General features: G+C 44.0%; 1 protein-coding gene across 1 annotated transcript; it reads right to left on the bottom strand.

Moving 5' to 3' along the window:
• Positions 1 to 287: 287 nt before the first annotated feature.
• ercc1 (excision repair cross-complementation group 1) lies at positions 288 to 22218 on the bottom strand. The gene is made up of 10 exons (XM_084314572.1): positions 22081 to 22218; positions 21090 to 21551; positions 16539 to 16642; positions 16088 to 16187; positions 14261 to 14337; positions 13351 to 13450; positions 12870 to 12941; positions 2536 to 2604; positions 2320 to 2439; positions 288 to 2289 (listed from the first exon to the last, which is right to left on the bottom strand). Exons 1-9 carry the CDS (start codon positions 22141 to 22143, stop codon positions 2377 to 2379), a joined length of 1110 nt encoding a protein of 369 aa, XP_084170698.1. The 5' UTR covers positions 22144 to 22218; the 3' UTR covers positions 288 to 2289; positions 2320 to 2376.
• Positions 22219 to 22849: the final 631 nt, after the last annotated feature.

The following is a 22849-nucleotide window of genomic DNA, read 5'->3' as shown; positions in this document are numbered from 1 at the left end:
AACATAAGCTTGGTTCCACCCTAAGCGAACCCTCGGTGTCACCTCTAAAAGCGTCCTACGTGCAACAGCACTTAAATAGAACAATCCTATTGTTACACCTCCCTAATATTAAAATATGAATTAATATCAAATATGAAATATGAAAAAAAAAAAAAAAAAAAAATTAATATAGTTTACATTCTTTTTCATCTGTTATAATTTTTTTTATTTTTTTTTTTTAATGTCTCCCTCTTCTCCTTCTCACTCCCTCTAACACACTGTCAGCCTCACTATGCTCACTGCAGCAGGAGAGGAGGCAGATGGTAGGTCTCTTTCTCCAGGCTTCCAACATTATAGAGTCCAAATCCGATCCTAGCCAATCAGATTCGAGCTGACTGCCACACCCTAAAAGTTTAAAACGGGGCTGAGAGGAAAACACTCAGCATATTTTCCCCTCTGCACTCTGAACATTGTATTAACCCGTAACTGTTCCCACGGGCCGAATATTGCCCCGATCCTCGCGAGATTAAATCCACAGGGACCTCTCGGCGTGCCGAAGCTTTTCCTAAATCACTTCCATCATCGAAAACGAGGGGAAAAGGTCGGCTCGCGACCCTGAAAATGTTGCGTGATTTTAAAAACGCTGTATTAAGTGAGCCTATTATGGGATCCACGCGAGCTTTCTATCGTGGAAACATCTGGGCGTCCCGCAACTTTTACTCATTCACATATAGCCCCTAAAATGCTTAGAAAAGGAAAACAGAAAGCGTGGAATAAACTCGCCGAAACGGAAAAGTGTCCCACGGGCGCGCCGTGATTCCGATCCGCGTGAAAATATTCACGGCCATAGAGGAGATCGTGGGACACCTTTTTGCAACCGATTATGTGTCTCGAATTTGCTCCCACGCGGCGCGCAAAATCGTGCAAGGAAAAATCGGACCAAAAATTAACCAATGCTCCAGCAGTATTAATGACCCTGATGTAAACGAGACAAACGTCTTTCTCTGGTCTGCATCCCCTTATACAATTGTGTATTGAGCCGTACTGTATTGTACCCATTCTGCAATCTGTTAAATAAATAAAAAGAAAGTTTGACTGGCCGCAGAGCCATACTGTAGTGTACATGGTGACTGCTTGACTTAAAAAAAAAAATAAAAAAAATATTAATAAAAATAGTTAATAAAACATTTTTTAATAATTTTTTTTTGGCTTCCCGTTATTTTACCCACGCGACGCCACTGCCCTAATGTCCGGTTCACGCGCCGCCTATGCATATACTGTAGCATGGCATCTGTTTCAAGCAGTGGAGTGCAAGAGTTCAATTCTCAGAACATTTAGGCCTTTATGCTACTGTACATATTAAAGGACCATACCAGTCTTTTTGACATGTGGGTTCCAAGTCATTCTTGCCTTGATACAAAAATCAATCCCTTCTATTTCCATAATCCGTTAGTTATCAGAAGTTATTTTCCACCACATAAACCCATGAAAGTAACCATACTAAAGTGCAGTGCTAACATCTGAGGTGGATTTATTATCCTGAAACATTTTAGTTTTCCCCCCTGAAAACATGTCTGGCCCATGGGGACATTAATGTGTGTTGTCGGGCCTTACAAATACATTTAATTTGATTTAAGATAAATTTTCAGATACACTGGACGCCAATGACTAGAATAGGTGAATCGCTAGAAAATGACCAAATTTTTCAGTAACAGTAAAGATTATGAAAAAAGAAGGGCACCTTGATTTTTGTATCAAGGCAAGAATAATGTGGAACGCACAGGTCAAAAAGACTAGTGTAGTCCTTTAAAGGTGCACTATGTAGTTTTGTGAGTTTTCAGAGAAGTGAATAATTTCTAAGGTATATTTTCACAACTGAATAAACAAACTGTCCTCAGAGGAAACTGAGAACACTGAAGCTAGAAAGCTACCATAAAATTTACTATATCGTTTTGTTCACAAAGGCAGGGGCCCTGGAATTATGTTACAGTGAATTACAGTTGAATTACAGTAAATGTCCTTTGCAGCCTCTGTAAACAAATCCCCTCCTTCGAAACTGCATAGTGCAGCTTTAACCCTTTCACTGCCACACTACCAACGGGTTAACCCTTTCACTGCGACACTACAGAAGGATAACCCTTTCACTGCCACACGACAAAGGGTTAACCCTTTCACTGCCACACTACCAACGGGTTAACCCTTTCACTGCGACAATACAGAAGGATAACCCTTTCACTGCCACACTACATAATGTTAACCCTTTCACTACAGACGGTTAACCGTCTGTAGTGTGGTAGTGAAAGGGTTAACCTTCTGTAGTGTGGTAGTGAAAGGGTTAACCTTCTGTAGTGTGGTAGTGAAAGGGTTAAGTGATGCCCAGGTTCTGGGTGAACAGTATCAGCCGTCTTTCTTCTTGGACTTGAGGAAAGGCTGGTGAAGCACATCATGGAGGCGTCTCGCCTGCAGACACAAAATGGCGTCAAATTAGCTTGAAAGAATCAGCCGTTAATACTTTTCTCTGCAACTGATGGAACATGCACCTTCGTTTCCTCTTACCTTCTGTGGTCCCAGGCCTGGGCAGAGGACCAGCTCTTCTTTGGAAGCGTTGATGATCCCTTCAACAGACTGCAAAATAAGGAAACAGTACAAAGTTCATCCATTCACCCAGAATGTTTCATCAGCCCAGACCGTTCACTCTGATCACCACGATCCGTCCATCAAAGAGGCAGATCACACAAAATACACAAACCAGGGGGGGCAGGTGGCGCACAGAGATTACGTTTGTCACCAACACCGGGAGACACTAGGATTCGCCTGTTCGAATCCAGCTCCCGGCGTTGCTATCAGCTTGGCTGGCCTCTCACACTGATACAATTGGCTGTATCAGGGGGTGGGAAAGCTGAAGGGTGGGTCCTGGGCGTTGTGGACAGCGACCCCTACAGTTCGGTCGGGGCGCCTGCTCAGCGAGGGTTGTAACTGAGGAGAGATAGTGTGGCCTCTCACACGCTACACTCTCCCCGGTGAGAACCTGCGGAGAGATAGTGTGGCCTCCCACACGCTACACTCTCCCCGGTGAGAACCTGCGCGGCCAGGTTGGCCTGCCCCAGGCTGCACATGCGTCGGAGGAAAGCATGCGACAGTCTCCGGTCTCCCGGACCAACAGTAGGGGAAAGTACGCAACAACCAGGAAGGGTGGGATGGGAGAAAAATCGGGAAAAAGGAGGGAAAAAAAAAAAAAAAAAAAAAAAAACACAAACCAAATTACCATACTTATAATAGTTGTCTCTAGAGCATCAGCAGTCACAATCCTTTTAAGAAAAAGGTACAAATCTGGCTTTTAGAAAATGTTGCAGTGTAGCATGTTGTATTTTATCTCGGGTAGCTATATTTATTTTATTCATGCAATGCAAATTGTGTAGTTCTTAATACAACTTTTTTTTTGTATTTTATTTTTTTATTATTTTTTAAACAAACACATAAACAAACATGACAACACACAATAAGATATACAAGCATTAATTGTCAGAGCACATCCAATGAGATCACATTTTAGTTAATTGTCTTATATAAGATATACCCCTAATACCTGTTATCTAAAAACCTACACACATATGCTCCAGCTCGAACCCCCCCCTCCCGGACCCCACCTTGGGAAGTACCTCCACTATCCCTCGCACCTAACCAGACACTACCATTATAAGCTAGCTTTTATTCTCTCCACCACTTCTAACCACATTGACATTTTGGATTCATTGAGACCCAGAATTCTTGCTGTAGATATTTCTTGATAAATCACATCGAGATATGTAAGAAACCAAACTTTCCGGCACATTTTTTCCGGTTGAAACCAGCGTGATGCGATCAGCTTTTTAGCTACTGTGATACCCGATAAAACCAATCTCTTTAGCTGTGGATTCACTGCAAACTCAAAAACATCATTCAATAGTAATACCGAGGGGTGTACAGGTATATTCCAAGATACGAGTTTTGATAATTGTTGGGTCACATCTTTCCAGAATGCCTTAACTGGTGGGCAGTCCCAATACATGTGCATAAATGTCCCTTCGTCCCCATTTGTACATTGGGAGCATTTGGAGTCTTGTTTAAGCCCCATTCTGCACAGTCTTATAGGAGTCAAATATGTCCTGTGAATATAGTTAAGATTGATTTGTTGATGATCCGGGTTCCTTGATGTAAGTCGGACATTTGCCCAGGCTCCTTGCCAATCAAAGTCATTTTCCAGGTCTGGTATATCCCTCCTCCAGACAGAGTCTAGTTGGAGGGTTTCATACGAGGACGTTAGTAATTGATGATAAAAATCTGAAACAAAACCTCTCGATGTCTCTCTTTCGTAGAAGAATTTGTGGTATCTGTGGTGTTCAATTGGTATGTCTAATGGAACACCGTGAGACTTCAAACATAGCTGTAACTGTATGTAAAAAAGCCATGTGGACTTGGTGAGATTACATTTTTTGCGTATTTCTTTATCACTACAAAAACCCTGTTTGTTAAAAACATCCCCTAATGAGTGTATGCCTTGCTCTTCCCATATAGGGAATCTTATAGGTCGTTTTTTAATTAAGAGTGCATTGTTATTGAATAAGGGAGTATGATTGTGCCATTTGTGTGGGTTAGGATTTTTTTTTTGTGATTCACGCCATATCCGGATCGCATGAGTAATTGTGGGGCCAAATTTCCGTTCACAGTGCTTGATTGGTAGTTTAGTGTGTGCTATGTCCTTCAGTCTATGTGGGGCTACTATGTTTTCTTCTAATTTTCTCCAGGATACTAATGCTTGGGGGTCAAACCATGTTGTCAATGGTCTTAATGTGTACGCCTTAAAATATTGGAAAAAATCTGGAAATGCCATGCCACCATCTGCTTTATTTCTCTGTGCGGTGGATCTTTTTATACGTGGTGGTTTGTTATTCCAAATAAATGTGTATGTGGAGGAGTGTAATCTTTTCCAGTAACCCTCTGGAGGGGGTAACGGTAGCATTGAACTGAAGAAGTTGATTCTAGGTAGTACATCCATCTTAACTATTGATATCCGTGCTTGTACTGTGTTTTTAAGTTTTGCCCATCTATCAAGGTCGTCTTTGTTTTGTTTTGGATTTTTGTGTAATTGTGCTTCACCGTTTGTCTTATGGTGGGGAATATTTCCACTCCCAAGCATCTAAAATGTTTTACCATCGGTATCTCTCCTGGGAGGGTTATATCTTTTTTTGCAGGGGTGTTAAGTGGAAGGAAAGCCGACTTCGGCCAATTTATCTTAAATCCCGATAAATCACCAAAGTTCTCAATCAACTTGAGCAGATGAGGCAATGTGGTGTTGGGGTTTTGCATGAACAATATTACGTCGTCCGCATATAAACACATTTTTTGTTGTGTGCCCTTGATTACGATTGGTTCTATGGATTGGGATTGTCTTATATATTGTGCTAAAGGCTCTAATGATAAATTGAATAGACCGGGACTAAGAGGGCAACCCTGTCTGGCAGAGCGTGATACCGGAAAGATTTTGGAGATGATTGTGCCTGTTGTAATCATGGCCGAAGGGTCTTTGCAAATTGTGTAGTTCTTGAGATGATTTCCACGTTGTACCCATGTCTGTTCTTTGTGATACTGTACGACATGTTTGTGCCACAGACCAAGGACCACAATGGAAACAAGTCTGACTTTATTGTGTTTTATCCTTGACGTGTATTGTTACACACGTCTAATGAATCACGTAAAATCTAAGTTGATAATAGTAGATACAAACTGTTATTATATTTTATAACAAAGTGAGGATGAATCAATGTCTGCTGTGAGAGCAAAGCCTTTTTTTTAAAAAGACTATTCTTCCCATACTGAAAGTATATTGTTATACCGGTATATTAGGTCTGTTATAGGTATTAGGTATAGTATATTTCTACCCATATGTACTTTTCTGAGAGTATACTTGCTATGTATTCTTGGTACTTCTTATGTGCTTTCATGTCTAATTCAAAGCACATGTTTAATATGATAGTTGTAACTGAGGGGTACAATTCCCTGACTGTATTGAATAAGTATGGTATCATTAAACCACTACTGCGTTATGTACATTACTACTGGCCATACAGTACACAGGTATATGAGATGAACACACCCACAATAACACGGCTTCACAAGAAATACTGTTTAGAAGAATATTTATTAGCAGCACGAAGATTATCTTACATTACTTATCAAGATTGAGAGTTGCGCTTGTAAGGCGAATAATGTGCATGAATAGGTCAAGAGCGTAAGTCCATGAGCATATTACGCAGGAGATAATTAATACCACCTGTATCATAAGAATTATATATGGTACACTAGTAGATCAGCTGGAGATACTAAAGGGGTCCCTCCGGTTGTAAGCCAGCAGGGGAGAGGATTTGTCGGTAGCAGAAAGTCTGGGTCAACGAGGAATAAGGAGACTCCAGGTACAGGAGACAGTGCAATAATCCCTTGATCCGTAGACGAACAACAGCTATTCTCCGGTATGCAGTGCCGCATGGAGGAAAGCTAGCCAGCCTCAGAGTACTAGAGGCAGGCTCGACGTGGTGCTCCTCACAGGGTAAATCCCACACAACAGTGGGTGTAGACGATTCTCCGCTCCAACAGCTACAGGACCAAAGCAAATATAATCCAGCCGAAAAGGGCTCTGTAGTCGTCGGGTAGGTTATCCAGTGTACATATCCACACGGTTCTCGTCTAGGGCTCCTCGGAAGACGGCACCAGGTTAAGCCGCCCAGCCTGGATAAGCACACTAGCTCGGTACGATGAAACGTTGGTAATGCTGGTCACTGTAGAACGGTAGCCGCACGATACACTATACATAATAGACTATTACTTAATAATAGAATAGGTCGAACTCGACTATACAGCGTCAAACTCTGACACTTCAGCTATCAATTCGCACGCGGTCTCAAGGCTCTATTTCGGGGCAAAACGGGCCCACTTCACAGCACGTTGTATCGTGGTGTGAGGCTTCAACTTATTGGGTAACATACTGCTGTATCCACCTGCGACGTATTTATACGTAAGGTGAACAATCTAGTACCAGCCTTATTTCTGTCTCGTATTCTTGCGCAGAACCGGGCATGTCCAGGCATGTCTCAGCGGTGACTTTGAACTAGACATTGGGGGTATGGCCGTGGCGCCTAGGGGATCGCTGTCCAATATGAGAACAAATATTATGGTCTGGCCTGTACTAGGTAAAGGGATATTCCGTGTATATGTACAAAGAATATACAAGGGATATCAGACGATATACAAATACTATACAATATATCTCAAGTAATAAATATATATATTCGGTTTAATCTGACCCTTCGTAACAGCCGCCTCCTAATTAGTCCGCACCTAATTAGATAAGCAGAGACAGATTAATCGCACTGTCCACTACTCAATGTCCGTTGTGAGGGTAGGGCAGTTCACAAAGTCAGTGGGTCATGGTCGTCATTAGGAGAGTCGGGGAGCCTTGGCAACTCTATCAGCCTCGCCAAGGGTCGGGTGTATGTCCGCCCCTGGACGAGCACTTCTGCCGCTCTGACCTTTCCGTCGGCACCAGTGATCACTTTGCTTACGCGGCTGGCCGGCCACGCAGCTCGGGGTAGTGACTGGTCTATGATCACGACGACTGTGTCCACTTTTAAGTTGTCCCCGTCCTTGACCCGCTTCTGACAGGCTGGAAGGGATGGTAGGGGGGTTAGGAGGAAGCGGGCCTGAGACTGCTTTGATCTGTGCTTGGCTGCGCCTCCACCTCCTCCGTCTGTTTCTCTTGTTTGCTCTGTACCCCGTCTGAGGAGGGGCCGGTTCCGGCCGCGCCATCAAGGAGTCGCTTGGGGTGCTGGGTTCGAGGTCAGCTACGTCTGGAGCGCAGCTGAGGGGGGTGGAGTTCCGAACTCCCTCTTGTGCCCACGGTTCTCTCACAGGCCTCTCGCTTAATGTCAATAGCCTCTCAACGGGCTGTACGAGGGAGTGGCCGGTGTCGCTCGCCTTTGTGTGTAGGCAGCGTGTAGACGTGGGTTGACTGTCAAGTCCGTAGAGGGGGCCCTGGAGCGTCCACCCCAGTCGGGTCTGAACCGCGACTGGGCATCCTTTGGGTCCGATGTGGGCCGCCTCAATTGGGAGAATGAGGTCCGCGTGGTCGGAGCCGATGAGCAGGGTCGGTGTGGCGCCGTCGATAAGCGGTATAGGTAGTTGACGTAGGTGCACATACTTCGCCATCAGCTGTGGGATGGGGTAGGTGTACTGGGACAGGCCTATGTCGTGGCTGGTGAAGACGTTGGTAATACTATACTGCTTCTCGGGCTGGTCCACCGCTGCTATCTTGAAGGAGACCTTTTCACCCTTTATGGTCTTCTGGTCTCTTCTGATGGTGCGTATTGTCATGGTACCTTTGGCACCCCGCAGGCCCAACTGGGCTGCGGCGGAAGCGAGGAGGAGAGACTTTTCAGACCCATCGTCCAGGACGGCGTAAGTGTCCAGGACCTTGTCCTCGTAGCTCAGGAGCACTCTGACCACTTTGATGAGCACTCGGGGGGTCCCGCTATGCTGGTCAATGTGGAGCACTCCTGTCGGTTGCCTTGGATCTTCTGGAGTGGTGCCGACTCGCGGTCGTCCGAGTAGCACCGTGACTCCCAGTGTCTGCTGTAGCAGTCGGGACACCAGGGGGCGGTCTGGTGGGTCTTCGGTACTGGTGCCACCGCCTCGGCCTGGTACATTACCGCGACGGGCCCACTTTGTTGTCCTGGCGGACGCCTGTTGATGTCATGCAGGACCTCTAAGTGGGCGCCGCCGCACCTGCCGCACTTCTTCTTCAAACGGCACTCAGCTGCCATATGGCTGCGCGCGCAGCGGAAGCAGCGGCGGTGGTCTTTGATCCACTGACTCACCTCGTCCGTGGTCAGCTTCTTGAAAGGGTCGCATTGATACAGCCGATGTTCCCCTTCACAGTACTGGCATTCAATCTTCCACTCCTCTTTCGTCGAGGGGGTGTTGTGGTTCTTGTGCTGCGGTACTGATTCGGCTTGGTGCATAACAGTCACCGACCGGCGGTTATCATTTGATCCCCGAGGTCCATCTCTTGGGCTTGGTCCACTCCACACGAACGTGTCCAGTCGTAGGCTGCTGACCTCCCTGGCGAGGAACTCAGATAGGTCTAGGAGGGCCTCTGGGCCGTTGGGGTCGTGGTGGTCTCTTTGCCGCCTGAAGCGCTCTTGTCGGGCGGGAGGGAGCTTCTCTAATATCCTTTCTACATTAGAGTTAGCGTACAGTTCGTATATCCCTTTTTCCTTTTGGGACCCCAGCATCCCTACCAAGGACTGTACCTTGATAGAGAGGTCATCCAATGCTCTGTTGTCTCGGGCTGGGGGGAGACGGTCGATGTCTCTTATCTCTTGTATCACGTAGTCCCATATGCGTCCATAACGTTGGTCGAGGGCTACTAGAGCCGCGGTGTATGGGGTACTTGAGTTGGAATATGCCAGCGCTATATTATGCGCTCTGGGCACCTTCAGGTGCTTGAGGAGGATAGCATATTTGTATGTCTCGTCTGGGACGTCGGACAGCATAGTCTCTAAGCACATCCGTAGCTCCGTGTACTGTGCTCTGTCCTCGCGTGTAAAATCCGGGAACGTCGGTGTGCCAAGGTACGATGCCATGGATGGCTGGCACATCGGTGAGCGTTGGGGGAGAGGCCTCCTAGGCGAGTCTCCTCTTACGTGTCGAGGTGGGCTGGTACTTGGTGGGTACCGAAGCCCGGGTACCCAGGTGCTGTTCCTCGGGGCTGGCGGTGCGTCAAACTCACCCGTGAGTTGAGTCGGGGGTTTGTAGCGCAGTGACTCAGGGCTGACGTCTGGGCTGTACTGGGCCTCCTGGTCCAGAGTACGTTGCTGCTGGTCGGGGCTGTACTGGGCCTCCTGGTCCAGAGTACGTTGCTGCTGGTCGGCTTGACATTCCTCCTCTTCCTCTTCCTCTGCTAGGTCCTGGAGTCTTCTGTTCAGTCTCTCGGCGTGGTCCGGTTCTTCCCGGTTGCTGGGTCTCGTATGGACCGGCCGGGGAGGGGGTTCGGAGACGTGGACAGGATCCTCCTGTTGGCGGGGTCCCGGGTCGCTTGGTCGGGTAGGGGAATGTGCCCTAGACCCTCGTCGTGATGATCTCCGGGAGCTCCGTGCGGAGAGAGGGGGTGTCGCCATGGCGATCAATTGTTCTACCATCTTCGCCTGCTGCCGGTCGCGCTCTGCTTCGCGCTGGGCATGGGCGGCGTCGCGCTCTGCTTCGCGGTGGGCATTGGCGGCATCGCGCTGTGCATTGGCGCTGGCATGGGCGGCGTCGCGCTGTGCATTGGCGGCGTCGCGCTGTGCATTGGCGCTGGCATGGGCGGCGTGGAGCTGTGCATTTGCGGCGTCGCGCTGTGCATTGGCAGCGGCGTGCTGTGCATCGGCGCGGCTTCTTTCAATGTTCTCTTCCGTCTGAAGGCGTCTGGTCTCCAGTCTTATGCGGTCGTCTTCACTCCTTTGTTGCGCCTGGAAGCGCTCTCACTCGGTTGCAGAATGTTCGCGTTCACTGAGGGCTTGCGCTTGGAGTTGCGCGTGAAGGCGCTCTCGTTGGTCTGCAGCTTGTTCGCGCTCGCTCGTCTGTTGCGCTTGAAGTCGATCGCGTTCGGTGGAGGCTGCCAGGGTGGCGATGAGTGCCTGCGCCAGCATCTTGTCCGCTTCGCTGGGGGAAGACACAGGCGGAGGTGATCGGCTTCTGGCAGTGCTCGTTGGAGATCCGTTCTCCTGTCGCGCTCCGAGGAGGTCCATCTCCTGGGTGTGCGTCTCTTCTGTTGGTGGGTCGGGTTCCGTCCCTGGAGGGCTTTCTTTATCCTGGAGCTCTCCGGGGACTATCTCGTTGACGTTGGCGGGGGGTAAAGTCATGTCATGTCCCTCCTGGTCCCCCCCGTGAGCTTGGTCAGTTACGTTAGAACCCACTAGGGTCTCTACTGGCAGGGTCGCCTGTTCGGTAGGGTTTGACACTTTTACTATCCGCTTTTTCCGCGTTTAACGTCTGTATAAAGCTAGGTAGTAGACTGGCAGCGTAGTCCTCTAGGTAACGAGGTGGCTGTCGTCTGCACTCCGGGCGATCTAGCTTAGGAGAACCGTTTGTGGAGTGTTCATCATTGGCCATGTTAATATTAATATTATATTAATATTACGCTAATTACCATCCGGCTCAAAGGACCAATTGTAACTGAGGGGTACAATTCCCTGACTGTATTGAATAAGTATGGTATCATTAAACCACTACTGCGTTATGTACATTACTACTGGCCATACAGTACACAGGTATATGAGATGAACACACCCACAATAACACGGCTTCACAAGAAATACTGTTTAGAAGAATATTTATTAGCAGCACGAAGATTATCTTACATTACTTATCAAGATTGAGAGTTGCGCTTGTAAGGCGAATAATGTGCATGAATAGGTCAAGAGCGTAAGTCCATGAGCATATTACGCAGGAGATAATTAATACCACCTGTATCATAAGAATTATATATGGTACACTAGTAGATCAGCTGGAGATACTAAAGGGGTCCCTCCGGTTGTAAGCCAGCAGGGGAGAGGATTTGTCGGTAGCAGAAAGTCTGGGTCAACGAGGAATAAGGAGACTCCAGGTACAGGAGACAGTGCAATAATCCCTTGATCCGTAGACGAACAACAGCTATTCTCCGGTATGCAGTGCCGCATGGAGGAAAGCTAGCCAGCCTCAGAGTACTAGAGGCGGGCTCGACGTGGTGCTCCTCACAGGGTAAATCCCACACAACAGTGGGTGTAGACGATTCTCCGCTCCAACAGCTACAGGACCAAAGCAAATATAATCCAGCCGAAAAGGGCTCTGTAGTCGTCGGGTAGGTTATCCAGTGTACATATCCACACGGTTCTCGTCTAGGGCTCCTCGGAAGACGGCACCAGGTTAAGCCGCCCAGCCTGGATAAGCACACTAGCTCGGTACGATGAAACGTTGGTAATGCTGGTCACTGTAGAACGGTAGCCGCACGATACACTATACATAATAGACTATTACTTAATAATAGAATAGGTCGAACTCGACTATACAGCGTCAAACTCTGACACTTCAGCTATCAATTCGCACGCGGTCTCAAGGCTCTATTTCGGGGCAAAACGGGCCCACTTCACAGCACGTTGTATCGTGGTGTGAGGCTTCAACTTATTGGGTAACATACTGCTGTATCCACCTGCGACGTATTTATACGTAAGGTGAACAATCTAGTACCAGCCTTATTTCTGTCTCGTATTCTTGCGCAGAACCGGGCATGTCCAGGCATGTCTCAGCGGTGACTTTGAACTAGACATTGGGGGTATGGCCGTGGCGCCTAGGGGATCGCTGTCCAATAGGAGAACGAATATTATGGTCTGGCCTGTACTAGGTAAAGGGATATTCCGTGTATATGTACAAAGAATATACAAGGGATATCAGACGATATACAAATACTATACAATATATCTCAAGTAATAAATATATATATTCGGTTTAATCTGACCCTTCGTAACAATAGTGATTAATATGCTGTAAGTGTAATATAAGTATAAAATATATATACTTTGTTTTTTGAATAAATAAAATAAAAAGATAACAGATGTTTACCAATCTTAAGTTTTACTTTAGTAAAGTTATTAAAAGTGCACTATTTTGGGAAGCAAAAGTAACAAACAATTCTAAATCGAACACAGTTGTATCACAACATCTGAATACATAAAAAGAATATGAAAATATACAAAGTATACTTTCTGAAAATATACTCAAGTATATTTAAGTACTTTTTTTTATTATTATTTGGGGATGATGTGGTGAAGTGCAAGAACACTCACAGAGAATGTTGACAGCAGGGTAATAGCATCCGTCTTGTTGACAGACTTCACAGTGGTAAGACAGTCTGTCACCTTAGGAGAACAAATACATAATACTTATTTGGGTCCTCATACTCACGTAAATGTGTTATTAAAAATATATGGTATACATTTACATTTAGCTGATGCTTTTATCCAAAGCGACTTACAAGTTCTGTACGACAAGTCATCAGGAAGGATACAACTCTAGCAGGTGATTAACAATGTTCATCAAAGTGTTGAGTGCTACAGTGTTTATAAAAAAAAAATTCATTTAAGATATTGATTGAAGAAGTGTGTCTTTAGTCGACGGCGAAAGATTGCTTGTGTTTCGGCTGTCCTCCTAACTGTGGTGGGAAGTTTGTTCCACCATTGTGGGGCAAGGACTGAGAATAGACAGTCTTTGATGACCCACCATATATGGTATACATTTAAAAAAAAAAAAAGGCAAATCACGGGTCACCTGGGACAAGTAGTTCTTCTCAACTTGCTCCTTCAGGAGGTCAGCCGGCTTGTTCTCGTACGACTTGTACGTCTCTAGGTAGCGACCCGCCTCCTCTGGACTGTTGATTCAACGAGAGGCAGGAGTTAGCATGGTCTCAAAGTAACAGCTGCAGGTGTGCAATTCAGCCTTTGACCTGACCTGCGCAAAATAGTAGCTACTAGCTATTATGCGACACTTGACATGACCTTGTAAACAATTATTTCAACTCAAACACATTCTCGCCCAGCTCTGTCTCATATAAGTTCAGTTCATTTGGATATTGGACACATAACAATGGTCATTCCATAAATTGTCAAGGTTTTACCAGCTGCTATTGCAGTATTGTCCAAAAAGGGCTAGCACTAGGCTTGTCGGGCCCTACCCCTGAAGATTTACGTTTATTATTATTTCTTTTTTCACATTTACATACATGCATTACTATATACTGTCATACATACACATTACACACCTACCCATATTCATACATGATGTCTATAGCATTGCTCTGCATATATACACATATATATATATATACATATCCATACACACATACATGGCAAAGAGCACCCAATAGTTGGTATACACAGCTTATTATTTATAATATGATACAGTATTTATGGGATAAATATGATTCACACATTAGTGTTATATGGCATGTATATAAAGTGATATACAGTATATAGTACACATTACAGTATAGTAGTAAGTAAATGTATCAGTCCTCAGTGAAGGCGTCACTAACAGGACTAACCTCCAGGCCAGGATGAGAATACAGTCTGCAGATCACTCAAATCAAATCAAATGTATTTGTATAGCCCGAGATCACACGGAATTACCCCCATGGACTTTACAATAAGAAAAACAGTCTGCCAGGACTAACAGGACTAACCTCCAGGCCAGGATGAGAGTGCAGTCGGCCAGGATGCAGATGCGGGCCAGTTCCTTGAGGCAATGATGAGGGTCTTTCTGAAACACATTTCAGTGTTTGTATAAATGATTGAGACAAAGATGACAACAATTCCTGGCACATTAGACAAAAATGGAACTTGTGGAATAATTCATTTTTGATGCCAATACAGATATACGTTTTTTTCCCAACACCACCAATTTGGCCATTACCAATGCAGTTACCAATTGTTGGAAGATTAGGAGTCCAAATGCAGGTACAAAACACGTTAATGTTCTCAGACAGACAGGCTCTCGTCATGATGAGTGTAGAGAGAGTAACAACAACACTCCCCATAAACAAGGTGAGGAAACAACAGTTTTAATTAAAAGGACAAATTAAAACAGTCTGTTGTTGACATGGCACACACACCCAGTAAAATGAAATGTCATGAAAATGTTAATTCTAATATTGGCTGTTGAAATACATTTGGGACCAATAGATACCAATTGTGTTTGGTGCATCCCAAATACCATAGCTGAACATACCAGTAGCACTGCTCCTCCAAGTGTCACCTAAAATTCAGTTCAGTTGTTGTGAATTGGGCAGTGTCCCTACTGTAGTCGGTAAGTCCTGTGTTATTAATCAGATATGTGTAGGTGTTTTACGGATTAAATAGGGATCAAGTCAAATCGGTAGGGATTGATGTGTGGGGTGTTTGGGGACTGTTCCGGGGGGTTCACACGCCTTCCAGCGACATTGTACTTATTTTATGCCTATTCTAAAGTCTGCACGTTTACATTGCACTACTTTTATTGACTTTTATACCTATTCTTATGTCTGCAATTTATGCATTGTTTTTATTCTGTCAATTGTGTGCTGATTTTATGCCCATGTTCATTTTATACTAATTGCTATGGGGCACTCTGGACTGCGGTCCATGTGTGAAAAAAAAGTACTATATAGATAGTTATTAATATTTATTATTGTTATATTGTAGAAATGTGTGCATTTAAATGTCTGTAAAGTCTCGACGACATTGAAAATGAGGGTGACCTCAATTGTCTTTTTGAGGATAAATAAAGGTTTGAATGAATCAAAGTCAAATGTATTTGTTTAGCCCAATATCATGATCACGTGTCTCACAAGCCCATTGAGCCAATGGAACAACACCCCCTGACCTTAAAGCTGCCTGCAATCATTTTCTAACAGTATTGTTCACATTTTCAAAACGTCTGATCACCTGCCATCAGAAGGTCTCACTGAGTCATGGTGTCCAAACAACGCTGCGCTACCAGCGGCCAGTCAGTTATATTCCACCATTTTCTTTGTTGACAAAACCCAGACCGAGCTTTAGCGCCACCTATTTTCTAACCAGTTTTATAAACAAGTTAAAAAAGCGTTTTTTATTACATCCATATTGTGCCATCAGAACAGTATTATGTTTGTAGGTGAAGTATTTAATGTTCTCAATTGGCCATTTCCATCTTATATAACAACCAGGAAATGCCCAAGAGAAAGTTGAAATCTAGTAATCCAGCAAATTTCTTAGTTACAACAAAATTGTGACAGCAAGACAGTATCATGTTCATATAGATGTATTTAGAATTATCACTTTGACGAGACGACTCATTTTAGGAGAAGACTTTGTTTATAGTGGCTCATTGCTGCCCTCTAGTGGTCGGAAAATAATTATTGCAGATTTAACCATACATGAAGATGAGGAAAATCATCCCACTAAAAAAAGAAGAAACCTCAGAAGGACAATAAATAAATGATAATAATAATAATAATAATAATAAATAATAATAATAATAATATTTTCCTCACCACATCCACTTGTGTCAGCAGCACTCTGAGGGTGTATGTGTTTCCAAGCTGCTTGAGGCGGTCATGGATGTAGTTGGGGTTCAGGTTGTGGTACCTGAGACTGTAATATGCCAGGATCAAAACCAACATCAGAAAAACCAACATCAGAAAAACCAAAAAAAAAAAAAAAAAAAAACGAATAAGAAAATATGTAAAACTACATTTAACCATCATTTACCACATTTTTTATACTCAATAGTATTGAAGCAATTAAATTAAATCGATCGAACTGCTTACATTTCGATACCCAGCCCTAACCACGACAGGATTTACGAATGCGGAATTTGTTCTTACGAACTACTTACAAAAGATAGTTACGAATATAGTTACATACACTTTCAATCATGAGGTCCATTGTTTGTTCATATGGCCACATTAACATTAATTAGATTTTTGGCCAAAGAATACAGACCTTAGAAAGAGAGCACATGTCGTCTGCCCCAGAACATAGTCAGGTACCACCTCTCCAAACTCCCATGGGACACCCCTCACAAACTTCAGAATGGGGTTTCCCCTCTGCATAGGAAACAAGAAAGGCACATCAATTGGCTGAAAGATATATTTACATTTAGTTGAACGCTTTTGTCCAAAGTGACGTACAAGTTATGTACAAGTCAGCAGGAAGGGAACAACTCTTTCAGCTGAGTAACAATGGTCATCAAACAGTGTTGAAACTTGAGTGCTGCAGTGTTGAGTGCATAGTAGTAGAGACATATTAGTATAGTAGGTAGTAATATAGGCCAGGAAGATTAATTAGTGGAAGAGTGCATGATAGTAGAAGACAGTAAGAAGGTTAGTAGTTTTTCTTCTTCTTTCATTTCAGATATTGATTGAAGAAGTGAGTTTTTAGTCGATGGCGAAAGATTGGTTGTGTTTCGGCTGTCTTAACTGTGGTGGGAAGTTGGTTCCACCATTGTGGAGCAAGGACCGAGAAACGAGAATAGTAGTAGGGCTGCTCGAATATGGCAAAAATCATAATCACGATTATTTTGGTCAATAATTAGATCATGATTATTTTAATATGATTACTCATCGACTTTAGAAACATCATGCATTCATTGAACAACTTGTCTTTCTTAACAGTGGATTTCCTTGAACTTTAAATATAATTCAACTGGAAAAACAAAAACATGACCTGGCTCAAAGTCGTTTATCTTGTTTTCATAATCGTTGGAAGCCAAAATCGTAATTGAAAATAAAACTTTTGCCCAGCCCCAACTAGCAATTTCAGGCTATTCTGAACATCAGTCCTGCGTTTGCTTGGCTAGAACATGAGGCTCACACTGCTCCCACAGAGTTAGTGTGGATTCAATGCAGAAGACAAATGTCATGTAAAAATTTACTGGACAATAAAGATATTCTATTCTATATTCTGAGCAAAAAAATCAAATAGATGTAAAAAATTACATTCGGTACAGCCCTAGTAGCTATTGAAAATTCCATCCGTGTAGCCTACTACAGTCGGTCCATAAATATTTGGACATCAACACAATTTCCATCATTTTGGCTCTGTACACTACCACAATGGAAATTAAACAATCAAGATGTGCTTTAAGTGCAGGCTTACAGATTTAGTTGGAGGGTATTTACATCAAAATCAGGTGAATGGTGTAGGAATATGTGCTTCCCACTTTTTAAGGGAGTAAGTAATTGGCCAATTGACTGCTCAGCTGTTCCATAGCGAGGTGTGTGTTATTATTTAATTTACAAGGAGCAGATAAAAGATCTAGAGTTAATTTCAAGTGTGGTATATGCGTTTGGAATCTGTTTCTGTCAACTCTCAATATGAGGTCACTATCAGTGAAGCAAGCAATCATTAGGCTGAGAAATCGGGAAAAGAAACATCATAGCAGAAACGTTGGCCACGGCTTGGCCAAACTGTTTGTACATTCTTAAAAAGAAAGAACACACTGGTGAACACCAAAAAACAGTTAATGGCCAGACAAAGAACACTCTCCAGGAGGTAGGCGTATATGTGTCAAAGTCAACAATCAAGAGAAGACTTCACCAGAGTGAATTACAGAGGGTTCGCCACAAAATGTAAACCATCGATGAGCCTCAAAAACAGGAAGACCAATTTAGAGTTTGCCAAAAAAACATCTAAAAAAGCCTGTACAGTTCTGGAACCTATGGACAGATGAGACAAAGATCAACCTGTACCAGAATGATGGGAAGAGAAGAGTATGGAGAAGGAAAGGAACTGCTCATTATCCAAAGCATACCACCTCATCAGTGAAGCATGGTGGTGGTAGTGTTATGGTGTGGGCATGTATGGCTTTTGATTGATTGATTGAAAACTTTATTAACAGATTGCAGAATGGGTACAATACAGTACAGCTCAATACACACAATTGTTAAGGGGATGCAGACCAGAGAAAGACTTTCGTCTTGTTTACATCAGGGTCCCCCATTTTCAATTCATCAGGACATATATGACATACATGACATACAGATAGTCAGTACTGCTACATCTATACATTTATGACATACCAGATTTGCAAATACAGTACTGTTTGTGATACAGAAGGAGTCAGGAAAAGGGAGTATATACATTTGACGTAGAAACTGTACATTGGAGGAGGTTGGGTGGGGGGGGTTGGGTACACTGGGATATTGACAACCATACTGGGTAATCTACATTGGAGGTGGTTGGGGGGGGGGGGGGCACACTGTATAAACAAGCAAAACTGTACATTGAGGGGGGGGGGGGGAGACACTGTACAAACAAACAAAATTGTACATTGGACTATTGACAAAACCATACTAGGTAAATTACTGTACATTGGCAAAACTGTACATTGAGGGGGGGGGGAGACACTGTACAAACAAACAAAATTGTACATTGGACTATTGACAAAACCATACTAGGTAAATGACTGTACATTGGAGGGGGTTGGGTTAGGATATTTACAGGGGCCAGTGTTGAATTGCAGTCTCCCGTAGGTGTCCCTTGAGAGAGGTTTTGAAAGTGGGTAGTGATCCACATTCCTTTACAGCTTTGGGTAGGGCGTTCCACATTGATGTGGCATAATTGCGAAACGTGTTTAGTCCCTTATTTGAGCCGAATCTGGGTTTAACATGATTTGTGGAGCTCCCTCTGGTGTTGTGATCGTGGTATTCACTGACCTTTGGGAAGTATTTTGACATGTACATGGGTACCTTGGTCGTGTAGTGTATCTTGTAGACCAGGCCCATTGCAAGTTGCTGTACTCTGTCATCTACTCTAAGCCATCCTAGGTTGTCAAAGTGGGCAGGGGTGAGGTGGGTTCTAGGAGTAAGGTCAAGCAGTAGTGTAGTCTGACCAGTTTGTTTTGAGATGTTTGTAATTTTGTTTTTAGCGCCTTTGAGGTGCTTTGGTACCATGAGGTGCAAGCATAGTCGTAGTACCCCTGAATGAGTGCTCCTGCCAGAGTCTTCAGGGTATTCTTGTTTACCAGAGAGGAGATCCGGTACAAGAATCGAGTTTGTTGGTTGACTTTTTTTATTACATTGGATGCCATTTTGTCACAGGAGAGATTAGCCTCTAGGATGGAACCCAGGTAGGTAATTTCATCTTTAGTGAAAAATCAACATGCACTCTCTCAAAAAATATTGTTGTGCTGGGAATTGCTCCCCTTAATTGTCATCAGATGAAAAAATTTACAATTCCCGCACTCACTTTTTCTCTGCTTTTATTGTCGACGACAATAATACAAAACTGTATTTATTGATAATGTGACTGTGACAAAAGCAGTAGGATGAATTCTGAAGTGTTTCAGGCAATAGTATCTGCTCATATTCAACCAAATGCTTCAGAACTCATTGAATGGCGCTTCACAGTGGCGCTTGCTTAAAACCCACCTTTTCGCTCTGGATGATCACCGAGTTACTTTGCTGTTGTGTTGTGTGTCTGAGGTGTTCTTATGTTCTCTGTCTGTCCGTCTGCCTGGTTCCCTGTCTCCATTGTCCTGTCCATTTATTCATATTATTTTTTCCCACCGTGGCTGCCCCCTGGACCGATGTAAAAATTGGCTGGGGGGCGCATTATAAATGAAAATATCATATCACAGTGCAGATGGAGTATATTGCGAAAGCAACCAAAGAGGCAATCACCTAACTGAACTAATCAAATAGCAGGTGATTATCATAAAATGGCCATTTCACCAAAAAAAAAAACTATTACAGCTCCATGAAATTATGTAGATGAAAAAATAGCAACACCTTGTCTTATAGGGACTGCTACTGTACCTTATCATTTCATGGATCTGTAAATTAACACAACACAAGGATTCAATGTCCCCGATGACATCACTGGTAGTCATATTTTACCTTCTTTTTCCGTTTTTCTCCCCTCCCAATGTTAGTCGTTATGCCAATTCCCAATCCCCTTCCTGGTCATTGCGCACTCTACCCCCTACCGTCGGTCTGGGAGGGTGGAGCCGGAGACTATCGCATGCTTCCTCCGACACATGTGTAGCCAGTACCGCTTCTTTTCACCTGGCAGCGCGGACTCTCACTGGGAGAGTGTAACGTGTGGAAGGTCACACTACCTCCCTCCAGATCCTTCCCTTGCTGTGGAGGCGCCCCGACCGAACTGTAGGAGTTGCTGTTTACAACGACCAGGACCCACCCTCACCGGGTTTCCCACCCGCTAACACCGCCAATTGTGTTAGTATGGACGGTCGGCCAACCCGGAAGCACCACAGCTGGATTCGATCCCACTGTCTCTGTGGTGGTAGGCAGACGCTTAGTCTGCTGCACTACCCGGCCGCCTGTCAAACTAAATTAACGTGTACAAAACTGTTTTTGGGCGTGCGTGAGATTATGTGCAAAATAAACCAACATTGTTTTTTGGCAAAGTGCCCCTTTAAATGACCATGGCCAACGAGCTGTGGCACTGTGCCATATTGTACGCAAAACGAGTTGTGAAAATATGGTGAATAGTGCAACTAATCTGACCTTCAACAACGTGACTGAACCTCACCTGTCGGGGACTGACGACGATACAGCTCCCTGACCGGGACCCCACTGGTTTAGGACCCAGGTTGAGGCCTGGCTCTGACCTCGGACCTTCTCCCCGGTTCTGCTCAGCTTCAGTAGTCTGCATCGCCTCTCCCTCCTTAACTCCCGAGGGCCCATGATGTCCTACACCGTCCGTCGTCTCCGCAGGGCCCGAGGACGCCGTGGCATCAGGTCCACTGACATTAGTACTAGGCTTAACACTGGTAACTGCTGTCCCAAGCCCGGTGGACAGTGCTGAGGCGCTGTGGTTCTGAGGAGCAGAGGGTGCTTGTGGACCAGGTGCAGGTTTCTTACTCTGGACAACAAACTCTGCATAGGACAGAGGTTGTCCAGCCGACGGTTGTGCAGCATGTTCTGAGGATGAAGATGTGGATGAGACACTTTGTCCTGCCTTGGAGGAGGAAGGCTGAAACAGGGACTTTACCTGGAGTGGAATGACAGAATTTAACAACGCTACTGATTGATTGATTGAACATGTTATTAACAGGTTGCAGAATGGGTACAATATACAGTAAGGCTCAATACACACAATTGTTAAGAAGGGTATGCAGACCAGAGAAAGACTTTCGTCTTGTTTACATCAGGGTCCCCCATGCAAACATTACTCTGTGCATAAGCCTAACAAAAATAACACGCTTGTGTTGCAAATAAAACACATACATAATGAAATGACTAGCAAGGTTTTTCAAAGCACAACATGTAGAGCATTAAGAGAGCAAAAAGGCAAAGTAAACCTATCTTGCAAGAATAAGAATATCAGTTGATGAATTGGTAATGGGGGACCCTGATGTAAACAAGACGAAAGTCTTTCTCTGGTCTGCATCCCCTTAACAATTGTATGTATTGAGCTGTACTGTACTGTACCCATTCTGCAATCTGTTAATAAACTTTTCAATCAATCAATTCAGTTAGCAAACTCGCTAGTTAGATTAGCTGTCGTTTTGATTACTAACCGGAGTTCTTTCTTTTGTGAAAGCAGCGTCGTCCAAATTTATGTTAAATCGCTTCCTTTCCATATCTCAATCAATAAGAGCTTCTCAGACAAATGCATATTATTTGCAGAGTTACATTCAAATGTCTCGTTGGAATTCCTTCCTGGAGGAATCAGGCATGAAGGATGATAGCAGAAAACTCGATGTCCCGCATTACTCATGTATCACCACTAGATGGCGCTGGCGCTCCACGATCTGGTTTGATGATGGTTAGAAACCTCCAAACTCTGAATGAATGAATGAATGAATGAATGAATGAATGAATGAATGAATGAATGAATGAAAACTTTATTTAACAGATTGCAGAATGGGTACAATACAGTACGGCTCAATACACAATTGTTAAGGGGATGCAGACCTGAGAAAGACGTTTGTCTTGTTTACATCAGGGTCCCCCATTTTCAATTCATCGTTACTGTTAATTGATTGATTGATGATTGAAACATTTTATTACAGTAACAGATTGCAGAATGGGTACAGTACAGTACAGCTCAATACACACAATTGTTAACGGGATGCAGACCAGAGAAAGACTTTTGTCTTGTTTACATCTGTGATGCTCAGGATGAGAGATTATTGATGAGATTAGGAGAGATGTAATAATGAAAGTAATTTAACGTTAAAGTAAGTAAACGTTAATGGTTTCACAATAGCACTTACTTAAATGCACCAACTCCCTCATAACTCTGGACAGACACCAACCATCATGGTTTGATTAACCTTTGCTAAA

This window comes from Notolepis coatsorum (assembly GCF_963971535.1).
Source record: "Notolepis coatsorum genome assembly, chromosome: 5".
Lineage (NCBI taxonomy): Eukaryota > Metazoa > Chordata > Actinopteri > Aulopiformes > Paralepididae > Notolepis > Notolepis coatsorum.
This window is presented reverse-complemented; position numbering and strand designations above follow the sequence as displayed.